Here is a 27,968-nt window from a genome sequence, read left to right as displayed (position 1 = left end):
GTCCAAACTCCTCCATTTCCCCCATGTACATGGGTCTGGGTGTGAAAAATCCCAGCTCATACTCCAGCTGGGAATGTAAACGTGTCGGGATGCTGAATCCCTTTCTTCGGGAAAAATTGGTGCTGGGTTTGGCTGAACCGGCTTACTTTGGTAAATGAGGCCACCCATGCAAGGGCTTGGCAGTGTGTTAGTGTACACATGCAGGAAACTCATGAAATCCCAGCCCTGGTTGTTTACTGCTGTTTGAAGCTGAATAAGTAACTGTAGCGTGGACGTGCCAGCACCTCTGAACATCTCAGCTACCCAGAAGGATAAAGCATCCGAGAAAAGCACTGCCTTGCTGTGATAGTCATCTGTGGTTTTGTGTAGGCTTTGGAGAAAACAACCACCTTTGTAGAGCTCTGTTCTCTTTCCTTTAAGAACCCCCTGTTGACCAAGGGTCTTGTCATCTGTCTTGCAAGGCTGGCATTGCAATCAGTGGCTTCCAGGAACTTGTTTGAAAATGAAATGAAAATCCTCTTGATGTAGTCTCTGGATCAAGCCTTTTCCTTTCTCTTTTTTCTCCTTTGTAAATCCACTGAGGCATGTGGCCAGGCAGCAGGGTTTAACTGAGGTTTAGCCCTTGTTGTGCTGCATTTTCCATTCCTGAGATCACTCCAACAAGTTGCTGAGTGTTCTCAATTTGCACTGACTTCAGCCAGAATGGAGGAGGCTCAGTACTTGTCTGAGCAAACTCCCTACCTCGTTACGTACTTGAGTCGTCCCTGTATTGTGCAGGATACCAGGGTGGGAATACCGAAAACATTTTCTGGTTTTAATCTTAGTCTTGTGCCAGTGTTTACAGGGGCTCTGATGTTGCCGTGAGCAGCGTTAAGTTACTGTTGAGCTAAATTCATGGCAACAGACCGTGAGCTTCCGACGGCCACCGCTGTGTGCCACTTCCACTCCAGTCCGCAGTTGTTCCTCTTCATGCACTTCTCCATTCCTTCCACACCAGGCAGATTTATAGTAGCTGCTTACAAGTGCTAAGAGGTGGGGAAATCTTCCACTTCCTAAGCAGCAGCCCCTTTTGAATCCAAAGTTCACTGTAGTGCACTAACTGATGTAATTCTTTTTTATTTGTGTTTAGTGCTGGCAGATGGTTAGAAACTTACATTGTTCTGTGAGTTTTTAAAGAAGATCTTGTTTCCCGTGTTATCCCAAGGTGTAAGCCAGACTGATGCTGTTCAAGAGGCTTCTCTAGATTTGCCTTGGGCTATCAGGCATTTAAAAACTTTGCAAAGGGATTTTTCTTTCTGCCTGTCGTAGGTGGTGAGTGCACGTTGTGCTTTTTTCCCTTCGCTTGTGAGAATTCCCGGCAGTGTGGCTGGTTTCTGTCAGACTTTTATGTTCTTGTACGTCTGCTTCAAAGTGAGTGGAGGGAGTCATATATTGTAGGCAAAAGAAGTGTAAATAGGAGTTTGTGCAATTATATGTTGTCTTTGCATCTTAATAGTAGCAGCACTGCAACAGACCGAGGACTGGTAACTAATACTTTATACAACTGATTGGTTATATGCTTTTATAGTTCAAATCACTTAGATTGATGGGTGAGTCTAGTTGGTCTCCAAAGTGTTCGTTTCTGTCAAAACAGCTAATAGGTAACAACTGTTTCCTGTCTTTGTTCCCCTCTTCTAGAACTGCTTGTAATAATGAATTTTTCTTATACTGTTTTTGACAAGGCCGTTCTGCTCCTTGCAGAGTATGGCCCCCTCTCCAGGGCCTTGTGTTTCAAGAGAGATGATCTGTCACTTTGAGGGTAGATGAAGGGGAATTAAGTTTGTGCTTCATTTGCTTGAGGTTTCTTTGCACAGCTTTGTAGCTCCACAACTCCATAACACCCCTCCGAACAAAAACCCTGCTCAGCAACCCATGGAGTTGACTGCGTGAGCACAGACTGGGGTGTATGTACTAGGAGGGTCACTTGGAAGTTAAAAATCTCCTCTGGCTGTTTTGTTCATCCTCAGGCATGCACAGAAACAGACTTCTGCGTGACGGTGCATACCCCATTTTTAGCACATGAAAGATTTCTGGAAGAACGTGGTTTTCATCTCTTTGCAGGTCATCCTTGACCGCAGCTTGTCTACTCTCTCATCAGTGGAAATCACTGACATGTTCTGAAGTGTCATTAACGGGGGATGTGTTTCAGGGCAGAACTGACCATTCATTAGCCTCCTTTCCTTGTGGATCAATCAGCATCTGCTGAGAAGCAGAAGAGCAGCTTGAAGGGTGACTGATTTATTAGGCGGTCTATTGGGCATGTCTTTGCCAGGCAATCGGAATGGAAGTTCCTGCACTATTTTCCCCATGGCCAAAAGCAATGTTTCAGCCAGTCGGGTACCCCAGCGTATCGTTACTGTAGTAGCAATAATGATTAAAAATAGGCCGCGGCATCCTGGGTATGCGGCAGTGGTCTTTCATCATCCGACTGTTTCATCATCCTTTTCAATACATTCTGCGAAGCTCCTTCATGCTGGGCAGCACAAAGCCTCCGTGCTGGCTCCCAGATATTCCTGTGCCGGAGTATTTCATCCTGGAAGGAGGCAAACAGTTCTTCCTAAGCACAGTGCAGAGGGGGTGATGGGGAATGCTGTGGGTGCTCGGTCACAGAAGGATGCACAGCAAGAGCCTGACTGCAGAGGAGATGACTTAACGTGCAGGAGAGCTGTCTGAAGAGCCTGCAGCCTGTCCTGTGGAGCACTGCTGGCTGGTCACTGCTCTCCACCTCCCTTTTCATCCCATCTGTTGTCTTATGGCTCCTTGCAGGGCCTCTGGGGTAGAGACCCTCTTCTTGCACTGTGCTGCGTGGGCTCAGTGGGTGCTTTGCCGAGGCCGGGGCCGTGCTGGGGACTCTGACCGTTACAGCAATACCTGTGGCCACAGTAATGACGAGGATGCTCTGAGCTTTGTTGTAGCCTGGGAATGGTTCTTTAGAAACACCTGTGTTAGCAGCAGCAGTTATTTAGTGGTGAGGTTTGTGAACGAGGTCTGGAGTAAATAACGTGATGGTTTAATGATGTCTGAAGGCAGCTCCTGAACACCACCTCGGAGGAGCACTTACAAATGACTGTCGCTGCTCTACGTTTTGCTCTAGGGCTGGAAATACAAGCGTGGGGACGGACAGACGGCCTTTCTCAGGCCGGCGGAGACTCAGTGCATCTTGTAGGTGAAGCCATTAGCTTCCCAACAGTGAAACAGCTCAGAGCAGTGCTCCTGGCTCTGATCTAGTGGTAGCTCTGTGGGAGACGCAGCAAAAACCACATGGTGGGGGGGCTGGATCAGGCTGTAGGTGACTTCTCCAGCTTTCCAGAGATCGCTTAGCCTGGTGAAGTGACTCGCTTCTCCGGCGGTGAAGTGGTAACAGAGACCTCTGCACGCTGTTTGAAAAACAAGGATATGCCGGCAGTGGAGGCAGCTGGGTATGATAGTAGCAGGAGCAAAAGAATTACTTATCATAGGTCGATATGGGGGTACAGTAACATCCTTTTGAGTGAAGAGCTCTGCTTTCATTGCTTGCTCGTATTTTCAGTGAAAAAGCAGCAGGACCTGTCTCTCTCCAGCTGCGTTCATAGAAGAGATGAGAGCAAGGCACTGTCTTCTGACAAACTGGGCAAATGAAATTACACTTGCTTTCCATGCCACCTAAATATTCCAAATTTGACTGTCATTCACTCCTAAAAAGATTTAAAATCCAAATTCAGCAGAGAGGGAGACACAGGGATAGAGGAAGAATATGTCTTGGTGAAGACAAAATGCATCAGGGTGCTGTTTTGTTTCTGTTCAGTCTAATCAATCTGGCTACCAGCTTCCTAATGTTTAGAGCGGTAATCAATGAAGGAAAGTACCAGCTGTTGAATACTAGGAAAGCACTCTTCATAAAACCTGAAATTTGTTTTGAAATCTTGTGCAAGGGTTTGCTCATCCATTCATTGAGCTATACTTTCAGGCTAAACAAAATCTGTCTTTCTGTTTAAGAACAGTTTGTACTGCTCTGAAAATTATTCCCCCTTGCACCAGGATGATCATGTGGTATTAGATGAATTCAGAAAGATGTTTTAGCTGTTCTGTAAATTCTCTGTTTGTCTGTTTCCCTGCACAACAGGAGCCCCACAGAAGATGACCCAATGCTAGATTTCTCACTTCAAGATAGTGAAAAGTTATCATGGTGTGCTCAGATACCTGTGTCCGTAGTCACGCAGATGGATGCTGGGATAAAACACAGGGGTGTGTCTGCTGTGTCAAAGAGCATCGCTCAGGAGTGCACAACCCAAAGCGTCTGCTCTACTGCTCTATAAAAAGTCTAGCTTTTAATTTCAAGTTCAGGCATTGCTTTGTTCAGGTTGCAGAGAGAAAGCTGTGTCCTGCCACCTGTAGGAAGTGTATCAAAAGCATGTAAGAATGGGAGAGTTGACAGCCTGTAATAAGACCATGTTGTGTAAATAACGATAGGGCAGACACATCTAGATTCAGTAAATGTGCTTTCATGGCAGCCAGGCATCCCAAACCACACGCCATGGACATTACCCTGTCAAGTGAAATACCTAGTGCTACGTCACTGTTACAGTACAGAGGGCTTTTTAAAAAAACTTATATATTAAACAGCCAAGAGTCTTAAATGAAATGTCACATCTAATTTGACACCAAGTCATGAAGCCTGCAGCCGCCCGCGGCCGACCCTGGCAGGTCCGCTCTCTGTGTCAGCTCATCGGCCTGGCAGACAGATCCGTGGCTTCCTCCTGACTCACTGGCAGCTGTGCATGCTCTCCTGGACCCAGAGATTTGTGGGTTTATGTATTCAGAACGATGCCGAATGCTCTCTGTGGTAGAAGGTGCTCCAGCAAACCCTCCAGCCTTCAGAAGAGTCCTCGGTGCCTGCAGCCAGGAGCGCAGGGGTGGCTGCGTCCCCAGCTCCTCCCCGGGAGAGCAGCAATAGGGGATGTTTAGCAAATTGTGTAGAAACAGGCAGTGCATATGCTTTCTCCCTCGTGGGCTCTAGAGTTAGCATTTTTCTGTGCTGGAAGCTTTATTCTCATCGCTGCTTATAGCTTCTGCTGGCTTTATCTTCAAAGAATTTGTCCAGTTGCTCTCTGGATTTACAGCTGTTAGCCTCTACAGCCTCCTGTGGCAGTGTGTTCCAAAGGAAGGAATACTCCCGGAAAAAGTACTACCACTTTTGTGTAATTTCTGACTAATAACATTATTTCAGGCCCTCAGGTTCCTGTTTTATGACAAATAGTGACCAATTTTTCCTTATTCACGTTTCCCAGGCCATTCATGCTTTTACAAACCTCTCCCATCTATCTTCCATATGATTTCTAGGATGAGGAGTCCTATTCAATCTTCTTATAAAAGCTGCTTCATACTTTTCATTGTTCCTTCTGCCCTTCTCTATTTAGCTTCAAAGGCTTCAGCTTGTTTTTTGAGATCAGAACTATACCCAGTATTTCAGGACGCATGTGGCCATGGGTTTAGACAGTGAGACGATGATAGTTTTCGTGGTGTTTATTTTGCAGTAGTTTGTCATCTTGATCGTTGTAGAGCGCTGGCTCGTGTTTCCATAAACCCGAGCTCGAAGCACTGTGCATGTCTCCCATTTCTTGGCTCCTGGCTCCTTTGCTTGCCAATATATGCCAAGGACTCAGTGGAGGGAGAGGCAATGCTTATAAAGCGTACCCACCTCTGTAACCCTCCTGAACGTCAGTTATTTTTGTATGCCAATTGTCCATTATAGAAAGCAGATTGTCCAGTCTTTGTAAACATTGCTGCTGTCCTCGCAATGTAACTCATCTCTGGCCACAAATCCCTACCACTCCAGACTCCCTTAAGAGCAGAGAAATTGAGGCTATACAGGCATGAAGGCTGAATTCTCTGTGTGTGGAGATGAGTGAATAACTCTAGAGATCTACTGTTGTAAGGGTGAGTCTTGCTTCATTCCCCAGTGCCCCCCCAAAAGAGGGGGCTCGTTTTTTTTTTTTTTCCCCCTGGAATGAATGTGATTCTGCAGTGTTGTGTCTGGCTTAGGATTTCAGGAGTCCACCCAGCACACATCCAGCTCTCTCCCTGTGTTGTTGCACGGTAGCCGTTTAAAGGCAGGTCCATTCTCTGGCTGCCTTGCTGTGACCTGTGCAGTGAGGAGGAGGCTCTGCCTTTGCAGAGGGATGCTCTCCAGGCTATGGCCGGGTTGCTGCACTTGTCCGTTGGGGCTGGCTCTGAGGCTTTAAGCACCACTCCACAGAAATGCCGTTTCTAGAGAGCATGTCTGATGTTTGCTGTTTGCATCTCACCTGGGAAACACTTGCCTGCAAGAGGAAGAGTGGGCTTGGTACTGAAGTTTGAGCTCATTTGACTGCCAGGAGTTACTTGACTGGGAAGAATGAAGGTTTGAAAGCTCTGGAAATGAGGGAGCCTGTGGTGGGAGTCTGTTCGGGAGGGTGACGTGCTGGCAGGTACTCCAGCAAGGCTCCAGTCGTTAGTCAGTTGATGTGCACAGCCCGGGACACTCCCGTGTTCAGCTGGGTCTGAGGTGGAAAGCAAAGATGCCCTCGCTCTGGTCGTTGAATGGCTTGGGAAGACGCAGCGTAGACTTGCAGACTCAGGCATAAGCAACAGGGTCCCGGCTGAGGAAATGGGCTTGCAGGACTGTAATGGGCAGGTTGGGGTGGACCATGCCCCATCAGTCTCGTTTTGACATGTCTTCACAAACCCACAGCAAGTGAGGGCACTGCTTCTGCAACACAGCGAAGCTCTCTTCTGTGTCCCATCCTGCCCTGGGCTGTCACTTGTTCCTCTGAACCTCCCTTTCCTGCCCGCGTGCCCCCAGGCATCTTTGCTTGTCAGCAACAAGGGGTCAGGAGAGACACAACACTGGGCAAGCCCTGACTGAGGTGGGACTCCTCAGAGTCCCCCGAATGACTTGGATGCAGAATTCCCTGTGACTTGATTGGGATGGCAACCCAAAGGCCACCTGAGCACATCTGAAAAATCTCACTGTAAATACTGTGACCTTGGGGATAAATCTCTACAAACACACCCAGAAATAAGGTGCTGACGGTGGTGCCCAGGACACCCTCATTCTGTACACGGGCAGCTGTCAGGATGTGATAAATGTGCTGATCTGTGGAACTGCTAATACAGGTAAAAGCTGTAACAATTTCTTCTGTTACTGGTGGCTTGCTTTGTTCCTCGTACTTCCATCAGCAAGTGAGATGAGCAAAGACTCCCCTATGCTTTTTTTCCAGGTGAAGATATTCACACAAGCCTTTATGGAGCAGCTGTAGATGTCAACATCGGGCTGGCCAGGAGCTCCCTGACAGTTGAGAAGACTTATCTCACGCTGTCAAACCACAGATCTGTGGTCATCCACAATCGGAGTGAAATCATAGTCCACTTCCAGTGGAAGGCTTTTGTTACTCAGGAAGAGGAAGATTATCAGAAGCTGAGGTTTGTTTGAAAGATTCATTTCAGTAAGATACACTGCTCAAGGGTAAAACTAACATATGGCCTCAAGGGGTGTTGGTGCACTGAATGGTTTAGGACAAGTAAACCATCTACGGCATCAGGTTACGTGTCCCTGGAGCTCAGTGCCTCCCATTCCAGCTCCATCTGTACTCCGGCTGAGGATGGTGTTTTGGGGAGGAAAGGCTGATTGCAATGACTGGATTTCCTCAGAGAGCAAATTTGCTTTGTGGGAGCACCAAACCACTGAGGTCCAGAGACCCCTGGCTATGGAGGGTCCATGAGGCTGAGGAGAGTGTCAGCACTCGTTACCTGGGACTGCACTGAGTAGCAGCACTTGACATAGCTGCAGGTAGCATAACTGTTACGATATTCACTGCAGCTTCTTCCACTCCAGCTTTGATAAGGTGGCAGGCTCCTTCTCCAGTAATGTGCAGGTAAAGTACTTCGTTGGCCCAGCAAGTTGAGGCCATCCTGCTGTAGGATGTTGAATTGCCTTGCACTGTCTCGGTTTCCAGCACAACGAGGTATTTCTACCCTTCCTCAGAGACTGGGGAGAATTCAGAGGTGAAGGGTTCTGCAGGGAAGGTAGGGCAGCACAGGACAGAGCGCATTTGGGCTGCAGCAGCCTGTGTCTTCATGGTGCTGAGAGATGGGGCAGGTTCTTCAAACGGTGTCTGTGGTGAAGCTTTGAAATTCCCCTTTCAGGCAGCAGAGAAACACTTATAGCCCGGGGAGATGAACTGGAAATGACACTTAAAAGTTTGGGTGATTAAGGGAACCCTTGTGGGACTTTTCAGACTTGCATGGATGTAGGTGTATAGGAGTTAGCTCATAGCTGATCAGGAAACTGCCTTAAACTGGAGCACTTTCTAAGGGCTTCTGAGCCAATAAAGATCAACATAATTAGGTCAAAAATGCCTTGAAGGCCAAAACTAGTTTTCCACTGTTCTCTATTTTTAATTACACAGTGTGTGACTTCCATGCAAGCTCAGTGCGTTAAGAGAAAATCTCATTACCTTCTCTGGGCACTTGCCTGGACCATTCCTTTACCGCTCTCTTCTCACCTGCCTGTCTCAGATTGGACCCTGAGTGATCCTCTTTCCCCTCAGAGGCAACCAGATTTCCCCACAGTTCACTTCAACCTGATTCTTTTCCAATTACATCTGATCTCATGCCAGATTATGTCCTAGAGTCTGATCAGGATGTTTTTTTCCTCCTACTTGCAATCTCAGGGATGGTCATAGCTCCAAGGCCACTGTCCTGCTGTCAGAGAAGCTTTTGAGATCTCAGAGCAGAGAGGACTTTTTCCATGAGAGGAGGCAGTGCAGGACCCTGCTCTGGGCTGTGACCCCAGAAGACCTGGATCATTAGAAGGTCTATCCAGGGGTTTGCTCTGTCTCCCTCCTGCAGGACTTTCTGGGATGTAATGGTGGAATTATTGTCCGTTGATGGAGGTTGAGTTGAGGGTTGCTCATCGGTGGCTGGAAGCCCTCCTCACGCGCAGCGCTGTAGGTCAGCCATGGAGAAACATTTCCCACTGCACTCCAGGGGGAGCGAGCCAAAGCAAGTGGTTTTGGCTCTGGTGCCAGCCTTTGTCCGAGGCTCTGTCTGTGTACAGCTAGTAACGTCCATGACCGTATTTCCTTTTGAACTGTATTTGAATTTAGGTGGGTGATGATTGCTATCCTGTTTGTACTACATTGCCTCGATCTGCTACACGTGGAGCCTTCCACTCATCCCCCCAGAGTTGTCACCTGCTGGTTCTTCATGGCCAGGGACTGGAGCGTGCAGAGGGGACAGCGATATGCCAGCTAGGAAGCAACTGCTCTGTAGCCGTGCTCCCTTATCTCTTGGTTGTGATCTTTAAACACTAGAATGATTCCTGCTACAGATACCGAGTAAGGGAGAGATTAACTGCGTCAAAGCCCTACAGAGATGGCCAAAAAGAGGAAAAAGATAAGGTGGTTCAAGGCTAGACGTAAGGGTTTGGATTCAGAGATGCTGGTCCAGACTTCTTTAGTGGGTGATGCTAGGCAAAGTCCCTGCCCCTCTCAGGGCCTCTGTTTCCATGCATATAAAGCCATTGGTTTCACCAAAGTGGTGCGATGCCTGAATTCATTGGTTTGCTTTTACAGTGCTCTGGGATCCTCTGGTGGAAGGCAGTATAGGGCACAGAGAGCACATTTAGCTTGCTTATCCCTGCAGGTCCAAAGGGGAAGAAAAGAGTGATGCCAGTAGCCTGCAGCTGAAACCCAGCTGCGTCTCCCCTTGCCAGTGAAGCCCTGCAGTGGGTGCTCCTTCATCTTGATCTGCCTCCCCCAAGCAGCTCTGTGGTAGGAAAAGCCAGTTGGGGTTGTTGGTGGATTCTCCATCAGTTGTGGCAGAGACTTTGAGCCGGGAGGCTCTCGAGGGCTGCTGGCTTTCAGAAACCTCTTCTGAGCTTGTAAGCATGGAGTAAAACTACGTGCCGTGCCAGCGAACAGCGAGTGATAATCTGATCTGTGTGGGACCCCGCGGCTTGGGGTCAGCCCCTTGCTGAGCTGCTGCTGTTCCTCCCCGAGCGCTTTGCTGCCCCTGCGCTCACACGAGTCTCTGCAAATATTTTGCTCATTAAATTATCTGCTTGGTTTGTCTCTCCCCATGGCTGCAGGCTGCAGAGGCAGAAAGAGGACGAGATGGATCGTTGTCTGAGGGAGTGCAAGGGGGAGCCCGCTCTCCGAGAACGCCTTTCCCTTCTCTCCCGCCCCTTCCAGAACCAGCGGGCAAAGGCGCAAGGAGACTCCATGCTTTTCTCCGACGATGTGTTCACCCTTGAGCCGCTGGTAAGCGATAGCTGAGAACCTCCCTTCCTTCTCCTCCCTGGCTGTGGTCACTTGGCAGGTCCCTGCATCAGCTGGCTTGATGTGCCGAGAGAAAACACCAGGTTTCTAGTGAGGCTGCGAGTTTGTTGCAAAAAGCATTTCTGTGGGCTCCTGACAGAGCGAGAGGCTGCCTAAAGCTGAGCTCTGCTGCAAGGGCACTTCATAAGTGTCCTTACACTGTTGAGAGCTATCGGTAATTATGAGTAAGGGCACAGCTTACACGTAGCGTATGGGGATTAACAAAGGATATCAGAGCACTCTCAGTTCACATATTGACCTATGAAATGAAATGGTCCTCTGTGGAAAGGAGGCCAAATTCAACCCAAGTTTGATCACAGACATACCAATCTCTTCACATAACCTGGATGGATACCACGGCTGAATCTCCCTTCCAGTGTCATCTGTGAGCCTGGACACAAGGCTGGCAGGTTTAAACGGACTTTTTGAGTTTCATTGCACATAGGTACAGAAATTTTTTTGCTTTTTCTGTTTATGCAAGCAAAACCCCATATCCTTCAATCAGCCAGAGCCCTGGTTCTGAGTATTTGGATGGTCTGAGATGAAGAATGCCCACTGTCCGAGCAATGCAAAATCCCTTTTCATCTTGGAGTAAATCCTAGGATAATCTCAACCTCTTCTTCCTTTTAAAATAGGTGAAACTATTTTTTTTTTTTTCAAGGAAGGGGATCATCTTCTCTTCTCAGTTACTCCTATATCCCATATAAGGCTGAGAGCCACCAATGTTGGCACAGCTGCAGTTTGTTGTTTGTTGTTGCAAATCTGCACCTCAGCTGGGGAACCAAGCTGTTCCCCATCCAGATGAGAGGCTACTGCAGAGCACTTTGGGTTTTGGTGGAAGGCACCATCTCCAGTGGGAGCCGTGGTCCACCCCACGGCTCTCTGTGGGTTCAGTTATTTATGGAAAGAGGCAGCTGTTGGCTTTGGCACTGCCTTTCTCCTAAGTGCCCTGAGCTGACAGGATGCACTTTGAGTGCCATTTTAGTACTTCTTTTGCCAGCTCTGCCTTTTGTTTCTTTGACTGCTTTGAGCAGTGATTTCCTTCCATTGCCTTCCCCCTCTGCAAAGCAAAGCAGGTGATTTGGCCAGCAGTTGGTGGTGCCCGGCTTTTCAAGATCAGCTTTTTCTTACTCAGACTGGCGGAGATCTAGCAGATTCTCATTATTTAGGGGCTGAGGGAGAAATAGGATCTGCATGTATTTACGGTTGGGCTCTTGCAGAGAGACCACTTGTGTAGCTGTGAGTCACGGTGTGCCATCCCCTCCCGTATCACCTTGCTTTATGCTGTAGCAAAGCCAGGGTACGACAGCTGGAGTGGTTGTGCTGTACCATCATACATCCACCATCTGTATTTTATGCCACCTGCCAGTTGCAGCCTGTCTGAGGCCAGAAGTGTTTCAGCCAGAAGTGTTGCAATACCATGTTCACAGCACTGCATAGTTTTACATCTGTCCTGGTTACCATCCGTGGTGGTTCTCCATGCTCTGACTCAACTGCCATCCTATAGAGAACACGTAGCCCAGGCAGACCGCTGGCTCCTGAGGTGCTACTGGAGTGTGAGCCAGTTTGGTTGCTTCGTTATAGCCCTAATTTAACAAAACGCCTCTACCAGATGCCAGTAAAGGTAAGAGACTTATAAAGTTTTTTTGCAGCTGCTTCCAAACTCCCATAAATTTTGTTGATAAGTGTTGCTTGTTCCCCGCTCTTCACTGATGCTCTAAATAAAGGCTACAGGGCTGTGGTTGAAAACAAGAAATGTGACGTTTGAAGATAAATGGTTTGCTGTCTCCTTCTGTTTCAGGAGGGAGATATCTGGCCAAATTCCTCAGCTGAAATTAATGTGATCTTTAGACCCCGAGAAGCCAGAGTCTATCAACAAACGGTCTACTGTGACATCTCAGGTACGGCTCCTTTCTCCTGCTTCTGTTGCCCACAGTGGAGGCGCAAGTAGTCTTGCAGCCCCCTCGGTTCTCGTGTAGTTGGTAGGAAGGGTCAGTGGTCAGCAGGGTGCTGGCATGTGCCCACTGTCCCTGCGGTTTCCAGGTGGTCTCCTGTCCAAGGCCAGCCCTCAGGATGTGTGGCTACAAGCCTGGATCACCGATCGCAGAACAGCCAAGGCAGTGAAGGGATAAGTTTTCATGCCGTGGGTTTGCCAGCATTTGCTCTGCTGCCAGGTGCCTGTAGAGGCCAAAGAGCTACAGTGGCCAGGATTCAGGCACTTGAGGCTGCTCCAGTGGGTCAGAGCATCCTTCAGACAAAGATCCCACACTGTCATCTTAGCAGGCTTACAGAAGAAAATGAGCATCTTAGAGTTTAGCTATAAGCCTTGCAGTCTCAGTTCCTTTGCATCAAGGGGTGTGTGTATTAGCAGTATGTTTATGGCTTCTCTGACCTCAGCAGTGAGGTTTTCCATAACTGTTCAGCGTGCTTCAGGTAAGGTGTCTTTACAAAGCTGAGCTCTCGGTATCATGGTGGGCATAGGTGAGTGCTTCTCTCTGGAGATCACAAAGCCCTGTCTTATTTAGGTGCCGCTGCAGGAGGGGAGCCCCAGAGCCCTGGGCACGGAGCTGTGTGTCAGGCACGGGCAGTGGCTGAGATGCTCCGCCTGCTCGAGGCAGCTCTCAGACGCGCATGCCGCCGTTAGCAGGGAGCTTCGCCTTGCCTGGGCTCGTACTTCTTGGCTCCTGTGCTCTTGTCTCCGATTGCGTCAGTATAGATGGTGTATTTTTATCTTCAGTTCTGTTTCACGAGCTTTGTGCCTTCACTGAATGGATTTCAGAGCTCATCCTAAGCACATGGGAAGAAATTCAGAGACTGTGTTTTAAACTCAGCATCGCTTTTTCAGGGTGCAAACTGATGGCTAAATGAGAAACCAGCCCGAGGGGTTGGTTAGAAATTAGAAGCCAGCCCCAAGGCATATCTCTTGAGGGCAGGGAAGAGTCCTGTATCTCCTCCTGGAGCACCTAGAGCTGGTCCCATCCAGCCCAGAGTCAGCGACTAGCACTGAGGCAGCCTGGACAGTCCAGGATAACAGAGGGAATTACTGTACTGAAGTGGAAATCTCTCCCCAGGCCGCGAGACCAGGCTGCCCCTGCGCATCAAAGGGGAAGGCATAGGGCCTCGGCTCCGCTTCAGCTTTGAGCAGCTGGACATCGGGAAGGTTTTTGTTGGATTAGAGCACAGCTATGAGGTGAGCAGTCGGGATTCTGAGGGGCTGGGGGGGATCCTGATGGCTCCCAGGGCAGCAGTGAGCCTCGTGGACCTGTGGGATTTCTGGCAACTCGGGTCGTTGTGAGCAGGGAGTATTTGACATACTAGTCAAATCTGGGGGCTTTCCCAGAATCTGGATACTTCTGATGGGATCTGAAAGGTGCATATGTTGCTTGTGAAGTCTTAATCCCTGCTTTTTGGCAACCTTCCTTGGAGATCAGCTGGGAGGCTTCATGTGAAAAAATACCCCCTTGACACATGAAAGCAACACTGGGACAAAAAGATAAATATTCAGAGGCTTTTGTTTCAGCCCTGGATGCAATGCACCTTTGCACCCGGGCTGTTAAAAAGCAGCTGGAACAAATTTACTGTGTTTGAACTCCAGTCCACTGCAGCCAGTTTTCGGTTAAGCGCGTGCTGCCGGTTCCTGGGAGTTGGAGGAAAGCTGTCCAGCCTCTGGCTCAGAGCTGTGTCCTGCAACGGAACTGGGAGTGCTTTCCCTTGCTGACCAGTCTCTCGCCACTCTTCAGATTTGCTGCATCTCTATGAAGAGCAAAGCATTTCTGGAAATGAAGCAAAGGAATTTTCTACATATTTGCCTCCCCCTGCCAATGGTGTCTTCTGCAAAAAAATAAGATAGGGCAACTGAAAGAGGTAGAAAATGAGGCAATACTTTCAAAAGCTTGACTGTGGCAGGGAAGGACACATTAAGGTGTTTTCTTACCAAAATATTGTGCTCTCTATGCATTTGTAATGGTGATACTTTATTGATTATCATTTTATTATTTTCATGACTTGAGAAAATGTGACTAAGTAGATGATACTGTTAGTGCTGTACTAAGCAGCTAGACTGGAGGTAAACCTCAGCTCAGCGTTGGATCCCTAAGTGCAATTTGTCACCGAGGGGTAAAAGACAAGAGAGGAGAGAGTAGTTTTCAGGTTACCCTTGCAGATCTTGAATACATGAATATTTTTAACAGCAGCTGCAAAATTAAAAAATAAGGGACATCTCTCTGCTTCTGTCTCAATTTTTCTACCAGGTTTTACAAGGACAAAAATTAGGGAAAAGAAATCCAAAGCAGATAGTTAAGTCCATGGAAATGGCAGGATATCACCCCGCAGCAATCAGAAACTTTACCGCTTTGCTTCGGGTGGGTTTGTTGGTGCCTGACAGCGTGCTGGTACTCGCAGCAGCTGTGGGCATTTCTCGCCCAACATGAGAAGAGCTGACTCTCAACAAGTGCTGCGGGATTGTGTCACTTGATCGAGGCAGTAGATCTCTCAAGTGTTCAACAAAATACGGCTTAGTTCTAAATTTGCAGTTTATTCTGGTAACGGTAAAGTCTTAGATGGTGGCTGTGAATATTTAGGAAAGAGAAATTCTTTGGAATAGATGGAGCTGCTGTGCACCGCACGCTCATCCTTTCCTGACACGTCTGTTTGAGCAAAGACTAAGAAAGTATCCCATTAACGAAAAAATAAGAAAACTAAATTACATGCCATAGCAGAGTTGGGGAGTGCTTCTGAAGTTGGTTATAGTGCTGCCCTGAGGTGTCTTCTACATGCAGTAAACTTGTTGGCTGCAATGTGTTCTGCCCTCGGCAGGATCGGACTCGTCGGGAGCAGAATCAGTTGTGTGATGATTCACTAGTAATGCTGCAACTGCCCTTCCTTGCTCTTAGGGACAGGTCTGAATCGACTTGGTGATGCTGAGCAGCTCCTCTGCACTGCACGTCGAAGTGGGCTGCTCTGTGTCAGTGGCATAAACCCCGAGTGACTGTTTCTATGAAGCTGTCACTGCTTTGTATGAAAAACCCAAAGGCAGAACTTGTCCTGTTGCATTTTCTTTGGCTTCTGCCAAGCAGCAGCACACAGCATCTTCTGCTTTTTACAGACGTTAATTGCTTAATCAGAAGACAAATCATCCTTCTGTAAGAAAGGAAGATTCCTTATGTATTTCCATTTTGCTTTCTTGCTGCTGCAGGTGGTCCTGTTTAACAAAGGAGCCATCGATGCTGTCTTCAACTTGGTCCCTCCGGCTACAGCTCTGGGCTCCTGCTTCACCTTCCTCCCCCAGGAGGGCATCATTTTGCCGGACGGGCTGCAAGTCATCCGGATCTCCTTCAGTTCCACCATCCTGGGGGAGTTCACAGAAGAATTCAGGTTCAGTGTGAACGGATCCCCTGAGCCTGTGACCTTGACTATCAGGTGAGGAGGGTTATAGGAGCTTGGTGGGCACATCTGTAGCTGTCTCTGGGTAATCGTCTCCCACCTACCTCATTTTAGGATGAAACAGAGAAAAAAAGGTGTTGTCTAAGGTCTTAGCCTTGGCTCGGATCCCAGCATCCCCACGCTAAGAGCCAAGGCTTTTTAACCTGACTCCAGTTTGAACCTTGCAGTTGCAGCAGCAAATGAAGTATAATTGTCTGTGAGAGGAAATCATAGAATTGTAGAATAGTTTGTGTTGGAAGGGACCTTTAAAGGTCATCTAGTCCAACCCCTCTGCAATGCGCAGGGACGTCATCGACTCGATCAGGTTGTTCAGAGGTCCGTCCAACCTGACCTTGGATGTTTCCAGGGATGGGGCATCTACCTGTCTCACCACCCTCACTGTAAAACATTTTTTCCTTTCTATCTAGTCTGAATCTTCCCTCTTTAAGTTTAAAACCATTACCCCTTGTCTTATTATGACAGGTCCTACTAAAAATCCAGTTCAAATCTTTCTTATAAGCCCCCCTGAAGTACTGAAAGGCCACAGTAAGGTCTCCCCGGAGCCTTCTCTTCTCCAGGCTGAACAACCCCAACTCTCTCGGCCTGTTCTCACAGGAAAGGTGTTCCATCCCTCTGATCATTCTTGTGGCCTCCTCTGGACCCGCTCCAACAGGTCCATGTCTTTCGTGTGCTGAGGACCCCAGAGCTGGACACAGCACTGCAGGGGGGGGTCTCACCAGAGTGGAGTAGAGGGGCAGGATCAGCTCCCTCGACCTGCTGCCACCTGTGACCATGCCTCCTGTGCTCTCAATACCCAGTTTAACTTTCAAAGTCTTGGGTTCCTCTGGGAAGGAGCTTTGCCTTCATGGTTGAGGCGGGTGGCTCTGTGACTTTCCAGGATGCTGTTTGCACAGAATTTGGCAGCAGCAGGTTCTCACACGTCTCTGTGTGAGGGCCCCAGGGCTTTAAGTGACTACCCATGCTGGAAAACAGTTTGACTGGAGGTGGTACAGGAAAGGTGCGGAGATGCCTGCTGCCCAGTCCGGGTACCCAGGAGCTGGAGTGACTCCTTCCTACAGGTAGCTCATTCGCCCTTGGGCCACCGCAGACAGCGGGATGGCATCAGCTTTGGGCGGTAGATGGTCTGGGCCACCCCCCCTGAACACACAGCAAGGCCAGCAGGGCTTTGGGGATGGGCCAGCCTGGGTGACTGCAGCCAGAGGCAGTGTTTTTAAAACCCTCTGTTAATAATCCATCCCAAATGGGTACCAGCAGCCTCAGCATCACCTCTCATGCTCATGGGTTGGGACAAGCTGTCCTCTTGTGCAGCCAGCGCTGTGGTACCTCCTCTCTGCAGCCAGAGCAGTGCTGACGCGGGAGACGGGGAGCTCTGCGGCAGGTGCTGTCACACGGACTCGGGCATCATCCCGTGGGCTGGTGCCACGGCAAAAGATAATAATCCTCACCAAGCAAAGGGGAGAAGGGGGAAAAAAAGCTGATGACAGGAGAGGCAAAGCTCACTTCTCAGGACCGCAGCAGCATGCAAACTTGTCCCAGCTGGTCTTTAACGACGGGCTGGTGGGATGACGTGGTGTAGGCAGGAAGGCTGGTGCTGGGTGCTCTGGAGCTGTGGGGCTGCCTGTGCCTCCTCAGCAACCAGCTTCCTGGGCTGCTGCTGCTGGGAGGCACTAGACAAAAGCAGTAAAGCAATGGGAGGAATCTGTGGTCGACTTTACCAATAAGGTGAGGGAAATGGATAAAAAAGAACAAAAAGGATATTACTTTGCAAGAGAAGAGTGGTGAGTAGGTCTGTTGACCTCAGTAGAGAAACAATTACGTTGGCTTTGTGTTTGGAGGGAAAGTGCTGCTTTTTTTGGAAATCAAGAGGGAACATTTCACAATCATCTGTCCCTCCCCCAAATCGGTCACGGGGTGTTATTGCATGAGTAGCTTTCTCCTTGAGCAAGGGCAGGTTTTGCTGGTAAGGCTGCACTTATCACAGGTAGAATACAGTACTGCTTGGACAGTGCCCGCTGCCTCTGCCCCGCAGTGGCCTTGCTCCTGGGGAAGGAAGGAAGGAGCTGTCGGAGGGATGGTTGTGTTTTGGCTTCCCCACAGCCAAATGAAGTGGTCCTTTTTTCCCCAGTGATGCCCTGGCTCCCAGTGCCCAGCATGCCCTCCCCTTCTCTGTGGCCACTCTCTGCCCTGTTTGGCCAGCACCCCCTGGGCTCAGTGCAGACCTTCTGTCTCAGTGAAAGAGGATTGCTGGTCCTTTTTTATTTATTTCTTCCCCATCCTCATACTCCTCCTCCCTGGATGGTGGCTTCTGTGCAGCCCATCTGATGGCACCCCAGCACACCTGCCCACTCCCATGCAGCTGTCCCTCAGCAGCAATTCCCATTGCAGTCCTCTCCTCCCTGAGATGGCATCTGCCTCCTTGAGCTCTGTCTTGCCTTTTTCAAGGATCCCTCTCCAGCCCTTCTGTCATTCTCCAGCCCCACAGCTCAAGCTGTTTGTTTTCAAATGCCCTTGAGATGTCCACCCACCAGCTCCAGCTGAGCCTCCCTCTTCGGAAGCTTTTGTGCACTGGATTTTGTCCTCCATGGAGAAAAGCTTCTGGCTCTTTTGAACGGAGGCGAGCTGGCTGGTGGGACACTGGGCTGTAAAGGAAGGAACGGGGATGAGAGTTCAAGCAGTTCCTCTCCCGCCTTGTGTTATCCTTCCTACTTTGCCAGGACCCTGATCTCCCTTCACGCATGCATTACTTAATGCTACTGTAAAACACAGTTGTTGCCAAAACCACTGCCTTTTCCCTCATTCTCTTGCAAGCTGTACTGTTATCAGCTCTGGGTTGGCTCCTTGCCTGAGCCTTCTGGGCAGTCATTCCAGTTTAACTTCCTAGAGCACAGATTCGGTGCACTCAGCAGAAATGGCAGTCATTTCCCCACTTGCCTGGCAAGGCTCATCCTTGGCAGTTTCCTGGTGTCATCCCCAGTCGTGGCTGGTTTGGAGGTAGTTTTCCATCGTCTCCTGGCAAATGCTGTGACAGAAAGCGTGTCTGCTCCCTTTGCTCTGTCTAGAGTAAGCTGTTAGGGCTTGGGAGGTCAAGTCTGGTTATGTGAGGTACCTGAAGAAGGAACTTCACCATCAGCAGGGATTTGGTACCTGGCGCATTCTTAGGAGCTGATTCAGCTGCAAGAATCGAGAAGTAGTGTTGGATGGAAACTCCTGAAAGTCAGTTTTTGAGTGCTCTTTGACTGTGCAGTCAGAAGGTGCCAAGACCATAGGTGACTATTATTACTTGGAAACCAACCTTACGAGGTGCTGGATGCTTGTTTCTTTGGTGTTTGGAAAGGGATGCTGGAAATGGGACAGCACGGATGGACGCAGGTCCCTCCTGCGGGATGCTGGGGTCTGTTCATGTGCAGAACATGTGGATAATGACAGTGTCAGTCCTGTGAATAAAATGAGAAGGCACTATTCACTGTGGCCCTTGATTTTTAACTGAGGCAGAGCTGACATTGATTGTCATCAACCATGAAGTCAATTAATGAATGTTGTGCAGCTTCAAGTACTGATTTCAGTGGATGTGAGTGAGTTTTGGAGTTTGGAGCCTGTCTGCTGAGTTTAAGGATGGGCGAGGTGGTGTGGTGGGTTCGGGACACCCGTGTTCGGCGGTTTAAGACTGTTGCTCTTGGATGTGTCAGCTGGTGCACTGGTGACAAGCTGATACTTCCCTCCAAGATTCAACTGTCCGCTGTGTAGAACTGTTGCTGCTCTTCTCAATGGATGTTTGGGGCTCCCCTGGATTCATGCCTCAAAGTCCTGCATGTGTAATGATTGTGTGGATCAGGTCTTCTGAGAAAGGTGTTCATATACGCCATGGAAACACCAGTTCCAGCTAAGAAATACCAAAGCAGGGAACCTGTGGCTGGGAAGGCTAGTTACAATGAGTCCCCTTTTGTGTGGACACCTCTGTCCATCACATTACGGGTGGGGAAACCGAGGCACAGAGCCATCCCTTGTTCAGGGACCTTCATGGGGCCAGCAGCAGCGTGGGGGCACACCCTGCCGTGGTGCCCTGAGCCTCAGCAGCAGCTGTTGGCTGCTGACCACTTTGCTTTGGCTGCCTGCTGTCCACATGGGTGCTGTGCTGAGCACAGGGGTGACAGGTTGATTTGAAACCCACCGTGGTTCCGAGAGCAGCTTTTACCCACCCGAGCGGTAAGGAAAGCTGAACGCTTTGCCATTCTCTCTAACTGAGCCAACGCCTCCTCTGCCCGTCTTTGTCCTTGCAGGGGCTGTGTCATTGGACCGACTTTTCATTTCGACGTCCCTGCCCTCCACTTCGGAGATGTCTCCTTTGGTGAGTGTGCCCTGGGCTTGGGCCGTGGGTTGAGAGCTCTGTGAATTACCAAAATGGACCACTTTAAAATAAGATCATCTGTCACTTGTGTTCCTCCATAGCAGCCTTCAGGGTGTTAAAGCCAGGGCTGCTGGTTGCTTAGGCGGTCTTGTGCCATCGTGAGATCAAATAGGACCAAAGGAATAGAAAGTCAGTATTTTCTGGTGTCCTCGTAGTCTGTTCAGCCCCAATCTCCCAATCCTTGGCAGCAGAGTGACTGTGAAATTCCTTGTCCCAGAAGGGCCCAGGGGACGGGACTGCAGCAGAAGGGAGTTTAAGCCACATACTGGCCTGTAGCTGCTCTGGGTAAATGTTCCTGTTGCAAGGCAAGGATACCATTTACCTGCCTGACCTTTAGTGCGAGATGTTAATTAACGCTGTGAGGGCCCGTCGTCGTCACCCACCAGGTAACATGCCCAAGCAGTAGCTCTGAATCAGGCACTGATGTCCTCGGACCATGGGCTCCTCCTTCCCCACCACAAGCCCAGCTCTGCTGACAGAGCCAGGGGCTGACCATCCAGAGCGTCTCCATTGAAATGCAGATTCTGGTTCTTCATCTCAGTCTCACAAAAGGCTTTTTACTGAGATGATCTGCAGTTTAAAGGTGAAATCAATTGTGGATTGGTTGAAGGGCCATTATCATTCTGTGCCCAGGATGCCTCTGTGTTTTCAAGCTGTTCATGGACTTTTTAAGAAGACTCATTACCTTTCCTGAGCTGCTTCTCCCCTCCCTCCATCACCACTCTGCCACTTCTTTGTTTTCTTTTGAATAAAACAACAAGAAACACACCAGGCAGAAATGTGGTTATGTAATAGGAGATTCATCCTCCCTAATCTCATTTCATTAATAAGGCCTTTTCAGCTGAAGGCAGCTATTGTATTTTTGCTTCTTTTAACTGTGCTGCTGACTGTTGACCTGCATCTGGCGACTTTGGTCTCGTTTGGGACTGTGAAGTCTGTGTTTGTCCTTTTTGTGCCCCTCCTGCCTCCCTGCTGGAGTAACTGCTGGAGGTGGGCAGTGGTCACTGTTGTTGGACATGGAGAAACTCCCTGCTGTGGCTGCAGTTGGTTTTCCTCCCCGTCTGTATTCAAAGGACGCTTGGTAAGCAGGCCACGGGAGATGTCTCCTTCTCACAGAGCTGGCCAGCCAAGCCAGATGTCCACGCCAGAGCAGGTCTCTGCAGAACACCCCACCAGGTGTGGTTGTGTCGCTGGTTTTCCATGAGGGAAGGCGAGTATCACAGCTAAAGTGATGTCGACCTTTGCGGGCCAGTGTGCAGTGTGGAAGCCATGTCCCATTCGTTAGGGAAGGTGGAACATGGCTCCTGCTGATTTCTGAGCAAGCATCAGGTTTGCCTCCAGTGCGGTGGGCTGGGAGTTGGCATGTGCTCAGTCTGGTAGCCCCAGACAGGAGATGCCTTAAGGATCCTGCCTAGAGAAACTGCGTTAGAGTGCTTTGCATCATGCTGTCGTTCCCAATTTCATCCTTCCTTTCTTTTACTGTAGCTTCTCCTCGATGACTTTATATACTGAAAACTGTAGGAGTGTTCGCAGAGTTCACAGGGCATTTTACGGGTTGAATTTTCAGAATAAATGGTCTGTCTGGATGGACACTCGTAAGTGAGAACTAATTGGTGCTGGTTTGGGGGCAGGTGAGAGAGCTCCTCACAGTTAGAGAGAGAGAAACTTGTGGTGTTCAGCATCGCTAAGAGTGGGCATTTCCAAGGCAGCAATCTCTGTCATCAGCCTAAAAGGGAACTTAAGTGACAATTAATTCCTTGCGTAGCTTCTCAGTTAGCTGCACTTCAGATTGAAAAGAGCTAAACTCCAAACCCAGTTTTATCATAACAGGCTATTTACACCAGGAATCACAGGACAGTTGATGCATAAATTCATATTTGTGTCATTTTCCCAGGCTTTCCTCACACCTTGTCGTGTCGCCTCACTAACACCTCCTTGGTGCCCCTGACCTTCAACCTTCGCATTCCTGGGGACGGCTTGGGAGAGCCCAGTGTCAGCAGTTCTGTTCAGATGTCAGACAACACTCGCCTGCTCCGGAGAAAGGGAGCCCAACCTCGCCTCAGGCCAACCGAATTTACCATAAAGCCCCGCAGAGGGACCATCCACCCCCTGGGATTCCTGGATATCCAGGTATGGGAAGAGTCCGGCCATACGTGCTCGGCGGGTGGAGCTGGAGCTTCTCTGAGGGATGAGAGGGCTTTAGCACCGCTAGCTTTGAGCATAACGCGAGTAAGATACCTGCACTAGTGTTAGGCTTCTGTTAGCTGCATTACTGCGGGGCTTTTCTGAAGGACCGCTGCTTTGTTTCCAAAATCGTAAGCTGAAGATCATGTACCATATGGTCAAGTACAGAAGCCATTCATATGGTTTTGAGAGCTGCTTTGAGCAGTTTCTTTGATTTAAAGTGGGCAGAGGAAGGATGAGGACAGAAGGTGGCTGTTAAAAAGAGAGATGTCATTGTATAAAGCAGGTTGCTTTTCTTCCTGGTCTTATTTCTCCTCTCCTGATGAGCAGAATGAGTTGTATTCACTGCGGTGATCTCCAGTGGGGACTGGAAAAGCTCTGGCAGCCATGAACTGCACAGCACCTGCTGGGCTGCATTTTGCCCTCAGCTTCTCAACGTAAAGCTGAATGTTGAAGTCAACAGATTGCCTCTGGATTTATGCTGTTGTAGTTGAGATTAAAAATTAGTCCCTTAATTTTAATACAGTGGTGAGTAGAGCATTAATCTAATCGTGCTTACGTATGCCCTGGTAAGTGCAAGGTGTATTTAACAAAGCAGATTTGTCAGAAGACTTTTGTTACTCCCAGCAACTGTGCTCTGTACATGGACCAGCAGAAGAGTTAGGGCAAAATCCTCCCTTTCCTGCCCGTGGAACAAGAACCGGAGGACAGCACACGTGGACGATGGCTTTTGGGAGTGATGAAGTGTTCGATGCTCTTCTCTTCCACCAGGTCACCCTGTGTTCCAACACTGTGAAGAGCTACGAGCTGGCACTGGTGGTGGACGTGTGCGGTGTTGGCAAGGCGGTGTCGGCGCTGCTCCTCACAGCCAGGTATCGGCGCTTCCCTTGCAGCTCGTCGTCTCTCCTCGTGCATCCAGCACCACGCTGCCTTGCACGTGGTTTGCTGGCTGCATCTCCAAATGACAAGTGTTGCTTAATGAGCTAGTTCTGCCCAGCTAGATGTGAGATCGGCAGTGTTCTGAAAGCAGCACCTGTGCTCCACGGACAGGCATGGCCCTGAGCCTTTTTCTAAGGGGAACAGTAATTATATTCATTATGGGCATGTTTTTTGGTGCTTGAGGTGTAATAAATTTCCAAAGGGCCATCTTTCCTCCTTCCTGCAAGTGGTGGACTTGTGCTGGGTTGCAGCCAAACTACAGCATTCATTTGGGCCGCAGTGAGCAGCCTGCTGAGAGCTGGTGTCTGGGTCAGTTAACGAAGGTGCATGAGAATGGGAAAGGGGCTTATGGCAGGACTGGTGAGGGAGAGCTCAAAGCACGATCGTATGAAGGGGAAGATAGTCCTTGATGTGGAAGGTGAGCTCAGGTTTCTCTGCTTCCCTCTGGTTCTTTTGAGCGTTAATGTTCTCAGACTGAAGCCAAAAGTTGTTCTTGCTGCAGCCAGGTTCAATGCTGTTGTGCTGCAGTGGGTGTCGGTTTAATTCCAAGAGGGATGAGTTCACTGTGCTGTTCCCTCTCCCAGGCAGAGTCATCCAGTCAGTGCCTGGGCTGCAGTTTTGTAAAACAAGTGCAAATGGGGACAGACAGTGCATGGAGCCGTGGGGGTGCAGGAACTGGGAGAGGGTGATCCCCCACTGCCTAAGGCAGGGGGTGGCTTGTGCCCTCCATCGCTGGGGCAAAGGGCTGAGTTCTCAGGCAAGGCAACAGCGGTGTGGGAGAGGAGGGAGTCGTTTTCACTGAGACACAGGAGTCTTGTGCTCTTTGAGCCTTGGTGAGCACTGGTCCTTGGTGGGAAGGCTCCCCCAGAGCTCACGCCTTGCTGAGACTGTTGGGAGGGTCCTTGCAAGCCTCCTGGGGCAAAGAGTGGGCAGAGCTGATCAGGCAGCTCTGGGACAGGGCACCGTGCGCTGCCTGGGCACTTGGCAGCCTCTGCGAGGCTGAGTCCCAGGGCTTTGCCCCAACCAGGTGGTTGAGTCAGAAGAAGTTAAAGGCGATTTATCGCTGTAGGGGTATTAAGTGTCTATTTGACAAATGTGTTATGCTCTATTTCACACTACTTGGGGAGTAAACGACCTCTACATTCTCTCGGTATCTCTAATTCCCTTTTGGTCATCTCTTTGCCTAGATGCGTGGTTCCTCCGCTGCGAGTGCTCAACCCCGTCGTGATGTTTGGACGGTGCTTTCTAAAATTCCCTTGTCAGCAGACGCTGACCCTTGTGAACGACAGCGATCTTCCAGGCTGCTACAGGGTTCTCCCTCAGGTTTGGCATTGCATCCGCCTCCTGCCCTCAGATGTTATCAAGGGGTTTATCAGGGAAAAAAAGGGTTTTGGATAAGACCTTGCTGGTTTATATTCAAACCTAAAGGTTGCTGAGAAGAGGAAGCTACCTGAATATGAACTTCAGGAAGCAGTTTAAACTCTTTAGGAAGCAGTTTATATTCTCGTCTTTGGGGTGCTTTCATGCAGGAGAACGTAGAGGGTTGTGAAAAGCTGCTGCAAGGAGGCTGCCAGCACAGGAGTGGGTGTTTGTGGGTGCAGCAGCTTTTGGACCTCCTGAGGACGCTAAGCCCACACAAGTCTTGCATCTTGCTTTGTACCTTTTTGCTTTCTCCTGGGGATTTTTGAAAATGTGTGTGAATTGCCATTGTGTAGATGTTGAGGAGTTCAAAGTTTCCTCAAAGGTCACTCCTGTGTGTTGCGTTTGACTCTGTCCCTTACAGGAACACAAGGAGGACGCTGCTGTGTGGTACTCCAGCCCCGTGCCGTGGGGGATTGTCCAGCCTCGCGGCTCGGTGGAGGTCCCATTGACCCTGGAGGCCCAGGTGACGGGAGAGCAGGACACTGTTGCTCATGTTGCAGTGTTTGGGAGTGAAGGATCCCCTCTGGTGAGTTCCAGGGGACGTGGGCCTTTGTGCGACTCATCTTGGTGGGGTGTGAAGCGTAAGGCAGGGTTGCTAATTCCGGGGATCCTTCCCGGGAAAGCAAGAACTTGTAATATATGCTGGTGTGGACAAGGAAAGAAGGGGTTTGTGGCATACGCAACAGCTAATGCCTGTGAAACAAAGAGCTTCACAGTCAGAACTGAGTATAACTGCTCAGCAGGGATTCTTTATTCACAGCGCTGGGCAGGCTGGGGATCGCTCCACCATGAGTGCCACACTTACTAACAAAACTCTCTGACTAACACACACAAAAAGCATACCTATGCATCAGGTTTCCTAGAAAAGACAGTCTTATGCTAATGGGTTCTCAGAATTCATTTACATAGTCTGAGCGTGCGTAGTAAAAATAGAGTGAGGGTCTTCTCCCCGCCTTGGTGGTCCACATCGTCTTCCTCACACTGTCTGCTAGCTGAACTTTAGGTTTCTCATGTCCATACATGGTCATGGAGTGACCTCATCCCTCCTTCGGCTCCTGTTTGTTTCGAGGGGGTTGGTTTAAACCGGCTTCCAGTCGCTTTTCTTGACGCTGGCGTCTTCTCAGGCGCTTGTCTTGCATTTTTAGCTCCCTGTTATCAGGGATGTACTCAGGGAGTTTGCCAGAGTGTCCAAGGCCTGTTTTATCTCCACTAGGCAAGGAGTTACAGGTTTCAAGATGTTTTACAAGTGGGTAAGATGTCAGAGGGTAGGTAGGAAAAGAGTATAAATGAAATTATATACATTGCAGTAAAATACAGGAAAAATAAAAGCTAGTGAAACACAAGTGATGGTTAACGTTAAAACTAAACGTCCTACTTTACTGGTTTCTATACATCAACAAGGTCAGGAGGTCTTGTAATTTCAAGTATACTTGCAGCCACTTCCCTTCACCTAGAGAAGAGGAAGGATGTATCATCCCAGGTGGTAATCTAAGTGTCTGACACAGCATTTAATTACGGTAGGTCAGACGGGATAAGAAGGCCAGTCTGAAGCCCAGAACAACCCCTGGGTCTCGTACTCTGCTGTGCTATTAGATGAACAGCACTGGTGCTTCGTTAGGCCTTTTGTTCAGGAGCACGCAGGGACATCCCTGAATCCTGCTAAAGCAAGCGCTGTGTGAGAGGCCATGCTGAAAGTCAGGCCCATCACGTCTGAGAAACATCCATCATACCTCTTTGCCAAGAGCCCCAGCCAAAGACTCATGAGTCTCCACACCGCTTGCACCTGGAGCACAGAGACTTTTTTTTCTACTAAGTTTGGAAATGGATGAGGCAAAGCATTCCTGGACTAAAGCCTCCTGAAAGATGATGTTCACATTCAGGCATACACAACAGCAGCAATGACAACAAAATGTAGGTGAGAGAATGTTGTCTGTAGTGTCCTGGCTTCATCTAGCTGAAATCGAGAACAAATATAGTTAATTAAACTTTAATTTAAAATGATATCAACTTTTGAAGCAGCTGTTTTAAAACGCCTTCTCATCTCTCTGAGCATGAAAGAGGATGTCAGAGGATTCCTGGGAACCTTAAGCTTTCTGTAACAGAAAGAAAGGCTGACATTTTGAAAGTGGTTACAGGGATTTAAACTTTTAATAAAACAAGTGGAAATGATGCTGCTAAATCTCCTGAATGCCTCCTGAATGTTTTTAATGATGTGAGAAGGTGGTTTAGCCAAGGGATCCACATTCCTCCTGCAATAGTCTGTGCCAGTTCTGCAAGAACAGAACTTTTGGGTCTCAGACTGTCAAAAGAAAAAAATACTGCTTGAATGATGTAATTAATAATTAATGCCCATTATCCATATAATACCAGGAATACACGTATGTGCAAATCAGAGGCCACTAACTTGCGTGATCTCTACTCTAAAGGGCCTGCTTTGCTTCTGACTTGTGCTGGCTTTCACAGGTGTAGCTTTGGGACTAAAGTCCCTGTCCAAGTGTGCTGTGCAGCAGCAGAAGTCAGGGAGGGTGGTCTGGGGCAAGACTGAGCAGTAAAAGGAGTGGGAGCAGGCACAAGGTAGAGGAGGGAGAGTTAACAGTGTGGAGGAGGTGTGAAAAAGCAAGCACGGGAAACAGGGTTTCTTTATCCCCTGATAACGGGAGCTTGTGGCTTTCAGATGGGATCAGTCCAGGTCCCACACTTGCTCCAGGCCTTCTGTTTCGGTTTTACAACACTGAAAAAACTTCAAACAGCCATAATTATCCCCCAGTCTAGGAGTACCCTTAGAGCTGTCTAATCATTTTAAACTTTCTCTGTTGTTTTTTTTGATCTTTCCTACCCGCTTTCTGGAGCAGAAAATCCATTTAGTGAGCACTGGAGAAGGACCAGTTGTCTACGTGCATCCAAGTAAGATAAATTTTGGCAGTATCCAAGTTATACAAGATGCTTCCCGAACTCTCCACCTCTCCAATCAGAGTGTCATCCCTGCATCCTTCAGGGCAAAGATGGTAAGTATCTGTGGGGCTATTTTCTAACAAAAATGACTGACAAGCAACCTATGACTTGATTTTTATATGCAACATTTGCATATCACTATATGATTGAGAAAGCAACGTATTCCATCCCAATGCAGCAAGAGGAGCCTGGCTCTGGGGGCGGTTTTAGCTGGGGGACCCCTCAGTAAAACAGAGAATTTGCATAGA

At 49.0% G+C, this 27,968-nt stretch overlaps 1 protein-coding gene across 1 annotated transcript in view; it reads left to right on the top strand.

Moving 5' to 3' along the window:
* The window catches only part of LOC141935865 (hydrocephalus-inducing protein homolog), an 86,100-nt gene that overhangs the window by 16,814 nt on the left and 41,318 nt on the right, over positions 1-27,968 (top strand). The window contains exons 6-18 of the mRNA XM_074852512.1: positions 7,278-7,468; positions 9,372-9,395; positions 9,578-9,597; positions 10,190-10,319; positions 12,178-12,277; positions 13,448-13,566; positions 15,571-15,794; positions 20,096-20,163; positions 22,118-22,353; positions 23,179-23,279; positions 24,534-24,669; positions 25,130-25,294; positions 27,621-27,773. Coding sequence (XP_074708613.1) covers positions 7,278-7,468; positions 9,372-9,395; positions 9,578-9,597; positions 10,190-10,319; positions 12,178-12,277; positions 13,448-13,566; positions 15,571-15,794; positions 20,096-20,163; positions 22,118-22,353; positions 23,179-23,279; positions 24,534-24,669; positions 25,130-25,294; positions 27,621-27,773 — 1,667 coding nt within the window. The remainder of the gene's footprint in view (positions 1-7,277; positions 7,469-9,371; positions 9,396-9,577; positions 9,598-10,189; positions 10,320-12,177; positions 12,278-13,447; positions 13,567-15,570; positions 15,795-20,095; positions 20,164-22,117; positions 22,354-23,178; positions 23,280-24,533; positions 24,670-25,129; positions 25,295-27,620; positions 27,774-27,968) is intronic.

Source organism: Strix uralensis, chromosome 29 (genome assembly GCF_047716275.1).
Source record: "Strix uralensis isolate ZFMK-TIS-50842 chromosome 29, bStrUra1, whole genome shotgun sequence".
NCBI classification, from domain to species: Eukaryota; Metazoa; Chordata; class Aves; order Strigiformes; family Strigidae; genus Strix; species Strix uralensis.
The sequence above is the reverse complement of the archived record's forward strand: the minus strand, read 5'-3'. Positions and strand labels throughout refer to the sequence as shown.